This window comes from Coptis chinensis, chromosome 4 (genome assembly GCF_015680905.1).
Source record: "Coptis chinensis isolate HL-2020 chromosome 4, ASM1568090v1, whole genome shotgun sequence".
Taxonomy (NCBI): Eukaryota; Viridiplantae; Streptophyta; class Magnoliopsida; order Ranunculales; family Ranunculaceae; genus Coptis; species Coptis chinensis.
Window position 1 is genome coordinate 72,415,353 of NC_141459.1, and position 4,919 is coordinate 72,420,271.

The following is a 4,919-nucleotide window of genomic DNA, read 5'->3' on the forward strand; positions in this document are numbered from 1 at the left end:
AAAAAAAACTGTCTAAATATTTTGGATACGACTAATAAAAAAGAATGATAATTTAGAATGCTAAAGATGTCTAAAATCATTTTATTTATTTATTTTAAAATTAGGATACGGGAGTGTTTTGAAAGCAAAATGTGTCTGGCACATATTTAAGCTTTTGTTGCAAACACGTGGCCCTACCACTATAAAATTTTGGAGCTGCCCTCGGTTCTAAAATTTGGTCTTTTTTCCTATAAAATTTATTATTATTTTGGTTTTTTAATAGAAAAAAACAAATTGAGACCTACCACACGTGCGCAATTGCTACTCCTACTAAGTCGTAAACAAGAAAACTTTGAAATTTAGTTGGATAAGTAATAGGAGCACGTTTTTAAAAAATGTGGACACCTGGTGTCGTACACTTGTATCTGCAGTGGAAATATGCTTGGAAGATTCGTCACACACCTCACTTCCAAACTAGATTCATCTGATCATCTGGTTTGTCTCTACTCCAACTAATAAATTATAATAGAATAATCCAAATTGATATGAAGGGTCTTGGTCATTACCAAAATCTTACTCGTTTCCAATAGTCAAGCAAGCCTCCCTCGGTCCCTCCCTTTATAATCCCTCTGCCTTTCAAACTTTTCCTCATTCAAAAGTAGTCATTCCTTCAAACTTGATTCCTTGTTCACTGGCTACTTCTCTTCACTACACTCCCTCAGGTTTTCGGTTATACTATCCATAGTAACTAACTAGATGGTGCACATTACGGATTACGAGCAGAAGGCTTTGATCAATGAATTAACCCAAGGAAGGGATTTACTAAATCAGCTGATGTTCCATCTTAACCCATCTTCTCTAGAAGGAGAGCAAATAATAGAGAAGTTAATTTCTTCCTCTAATAAGGCTCTATCAATGCTCAGTTGGAATGGACCAGAGGCAGAACCAGCTGAGAAGGCTGGATCAAGTGCCGCTATAGTACCTCACTCTGTGAGTCCAAGGAGCTATGGTTCAGATCAAAGAGATATATGTAAAAAAAGGTACATTTCAATTAACTTAGTACATAAATCAAGATGCTAAGCTATTTCTATTTGACATAAATCTGATTGGAATGTTTCTGATTCTCTTTGCACTCGTATCTAATTTGCCTTGTTTACATTCTGGAACTGTGTTCTAGGAGAACAATGACGTCTGTGACAGAAAAAATTCGCGTTTGGTCAGGGGCAGGAGTTGAAGGACCCCAAGAAGATGGTCACAGTTGGAGGAAGTATGGACAAAAACCAATTCTTGGTGCTAAGTTTCCCAGGTGAGAAATTTTATAATAAACAGAAAATCGTACCTTAGGCTTCTAAGTTTGTAATGTGTGCTTGAACTTGTACTTCAAAGTTCAAACTCTCAACAGTCTCTGTTAGGCATCAGCTATGGCAAAATTAGCACTTTTTCCTTTGAGATGGCCTATGGATGCTCCTCGAATTGAATGGGTTTCCAGATAACAATCCATAAATTGTATGTACATGTAAGCAAATGCATTATAGACACACACACACACACACACACACACACACACACATATATATATACATACATCCCACCTCTGCATATATAATTACACAAAAGGCACCTGCTGATAACCATATACTGTATTTTCCTATTGAACACTGAAAAGAAATCTGTGGATGGCCAAATGTATAAACACTAAGCAGATATATGAGTCAATTTCTTAATTAAGTGCTAAGCTTGTATAGACAAGGGATCAGCCCTTTGCTACAGATATTAATGTATTTAGTTTGTGTTCATTGAATTAGAGTACACCTCATCCAAACTTAACAATTTAGCTAAGAGGCTCGTATCAAAATGTGTATCAAAGGAGATGTAGCTATTCTCATTTTCAGTTTTGAATGGAAACAAAGTTTTGTTTTGGTTTTTTGTAATGAGTTCTGCATTTCTTAGAGATCAAGTCTCCAGCATAATCTAAGTAGCCACATCACTGTTGCACTTGAGCACTTGGCCATGTTGCCAGTGTATGAGGCTTACTGTGACACAAAATAGATGTTTTCCTTACACTGAAAGAGATAATAGTAGTAATTGCCCTGCTATTATCAACTATTTGCCTCCAATGTCAGGGGTAGCCATGATGCTAATCTATGAGGTTTACTGTGACACAAAATAGATGTTTTCCTTACACTGAAAGAGATAATAGTAATAATTGCCCTCCTATTATCAACTATTTGGCTCCAATGTCAGGGGTAGCCATGATGCTAATCTATGAGGCTTACTGTGACACAAAATAGATGTTTTCCTTACACTGAAAGAGATAATACTAGTAATTGCCCTGCTATTATCAACTATTGACCTCCAATGTCAGTGGTAAGATGCATCCTCTGCTCCCGAATCCCAATATAAAGTAGCTGCTTTGAGTCTCCTTCCAAATAAACAAAATTTTTACTGTATTTGCACCTTCATTCTTTGATAAAGATTTTGGCTATAGGAAGGGCTATGAATGGGCAAGGCTAGACCAAAAACATAAATTGCATTGGAACGAAAAATATGTAGTCCAGACCATGAAGTTTAGAGGTTATTAACAATCTAGCCAGAACTAACATCCAATTTTGACTATAATGGTCTGATCAGATAAGAGTTTGGCTCGAAAGTTGTTTGTAATGTTTGAACAACTGTACATGCTAGCTACATGTTTGGTCTTTAATTTAATGAATCACTTAGTCGTAGCTGAATTTGCAGACATACCAAGCGGACAGATATTGAATGTATGCTCTAGTTATCTTACTTGTAGTTAAAATGTCCATACTCAAGCAGGGGTGTGGAGTTTGATCAAGGTTAACACGAGCACTATGTGTACATAATTTACAATAAGCGAATAATTTTAAATCTTGCAGATTTCTAATTTTATAATATGTGAACAACAATTTAATAGCAAGTGTATATTTGGTTTGCAGAAGCTATTATCGATGTACTTATCAAAAAGATCAAGGGTGCCTGGCTACGAAGCAAGTTCAGCAATCTGACGACAACCCCTCAATGTTTGAAATCACTTATATTGAAAAACACACCTGCTATCAAGCATCCCTTCTAGTTCAGGCGTCAAAAGCACCTCATAAACAAGACCAAAGCCAAAATCAATTGTATGAACTGGAAGAAAATGCAAAACAAGATGAAGAGCTGATGGGAAACTTCTGCGAAGGACTTGAAGTTAACACAGGTAACAAAGATATGCGCAAAAGAGAAGGCCAAAATCAAAATTATGAACTGGAACAAAAGTCAAAACAAGATGAAGAACTGTTGAGAAACATCTGCGAAGGAGTTGAAGGTAACCAAGATATGCGCAAAAGAGAAAGCAACGTCTTATCCCACCACATGACCAACAATGGAGATGGATTGAATTTCCAAACTTCGGAATCTGATCTCACTGAGATTATTTCAGCTCTTATTTTGGCCTCAACTTCTCCAGCAGTTGTCGAGTCAGAGTTCTCGCTTGATTCATTCGACTATGATTCGAGTTTTACATTTGATACTCTTGGCTTCTTGACTTAACTTTACATGAAGAAATAGTAATATTCTTGGTGGATCCATATCCTTTGAGGCTTTGACTACTCAGTTACAAAGAGTCTGGTGATTGTTGTTAATTTGAAGTGATCATATAATCGAGTCTCATTGGTCTGTGATTTAGGAATATACGTGATAATATAGAAATTTGTTCTTATTTGTAATTGGATTTTTCGAAGAAAGGTAATTTTGATCATAAATATGTCATTTATATTGTGGTGTGTAATGCACTTGAATTAGAAGCACTTGGTTATATATACACCGATTTCAAAGGAAAGTATGTGGAACCGGAAATCTAGTATCCATTGTCTCAATATGGAAGGAATACAAAGTTCTTCCATCTTTCTAGTTTCTACTATTAACTGAAGAAAGAAGAAAAGATGGTGAATGGAAAAAGAAAAGGTAGAAAGGAGGTTGGTATTGCTGTTAATGACTATTACAAGAAGTCAATAACCAACACTCCTGACGAAGCTAAGGCTTAATCAGTTTGGAAAGTTACAATAAGAGACTACAGTGGTAAGGTTTGTTGTAGTCATTGGCTTGAAAACATGTTACATCGTGGAATGTCAGGCCATAATGGAGGGCATTGGCAAGGCAGTAGAGCTAGGATGATGGCAGTCGATTTGGATCGAGACCAAACTCAGATAATGCCAAAGATGTTGTCTTGGTTTTCCTTGACTTCCAGAAACGATTGCTGAAACTGCTTCTCTAGAATTCGTTGCCAGAGGGACTAAAACAAATGAGACAAAGAATGGAGAAATGCCTACGGCTTGTGAGAAATTTTTAAGAGACTCTACAAGGGGGTTCTCCAAGGAAGGTAAAATGCCAACATAAATGCCACTCCTTAAGGCACGTGCCGATAAAATGACAAAATGCTGCACTGCAATATATCTCGATATATTGCAAAATCTATCGTTTTTTCAGCTACCTGGCACCGAAACATTGCCGATATACCATGGTATGGAAAACGCATTTTGCCAAACATATATCGAGATATTTTGCAGTAATTCGTTTTTTAATCAAAATATATCAGAATAAAACCGCAGTAGAGAACCCATCTTCTACCTCACTCTTCTCCTCTAGCCTCTAACTCTCTAACACCCACTAAGGCACTAATCCAACATCTCTTAAAGAGTTACACAATTATCTGGAGCTACAACTTGTTGAAAAGGAAATATTTATCTAAACTCAAAGCCATATGAAATCTGAATTGCAAATGGGAAAATTGAAATATGATCCATGTCACACTCCAAATTTCTAGAAAATTTAAAATAGGGAAATATCCACACCCTATTCCATCTTCTGAAAATCCAGGATGAAACAAAACCCTAATAACCCATTACTAAACACGATATAGAAAAATGAGATCAAATTAAAAC

At 36.3% G+C, this 4,919-nt stretch overlaps 1 protein-coding gene across 1 annotated transcript; it reads left to right on the plus strand.

Moving 5' to 3' along the window:
* The first annotated feature begins 455 nt into the window (after nucleotides 1-455).
* Nucleotides 456-3,740, plus strand: LOC147504697 (putative WRKY transcription factor 41). Its single transcript, XM_086557474.1, has 3 exons — nucleotides 456-1,019; nucleotides 1,157-1,285; nucleotides 2,934-3,740. The coding sequence occupies exons 1-3, from the start codon at nucleotides 736-738 to the stop codon at nucleotides 3,526-3,528; spliced, it is 1,008 nt and encodes a 335-aa protein (XP_086413600.1). The 5' UTR covers nucleotides 456-735; the 3' UTR covers nucleotides 3,529-3,740.
* The last annotated feature ends 1,179 nt before the right edge of the window (nucleotides 3,741-4,919 follow it).

Coding starts and splice junctions, on each gene's coding strand:
- LOC147504697 (XM_086557474.1), top strand. CDS start 736: ATGGTGCACATTACGGATTACGAGCAGAAGGCTTTGATCAATGAATTA. Junction 1,020..1,156: donor AGAGATATATGTAAAAAAAG/GTACATTTCAAT, acceptor ACTGTGTTCTAG/GAGAACAATGACGTCTGTGA. Junction 1,286..2,933: donor CTTGGTGCTAAGTTTCCCAG/GTGAGAAATTTT, acceptor TTTGGTTTGCAG/AAGCTATTATCGATGTACTT.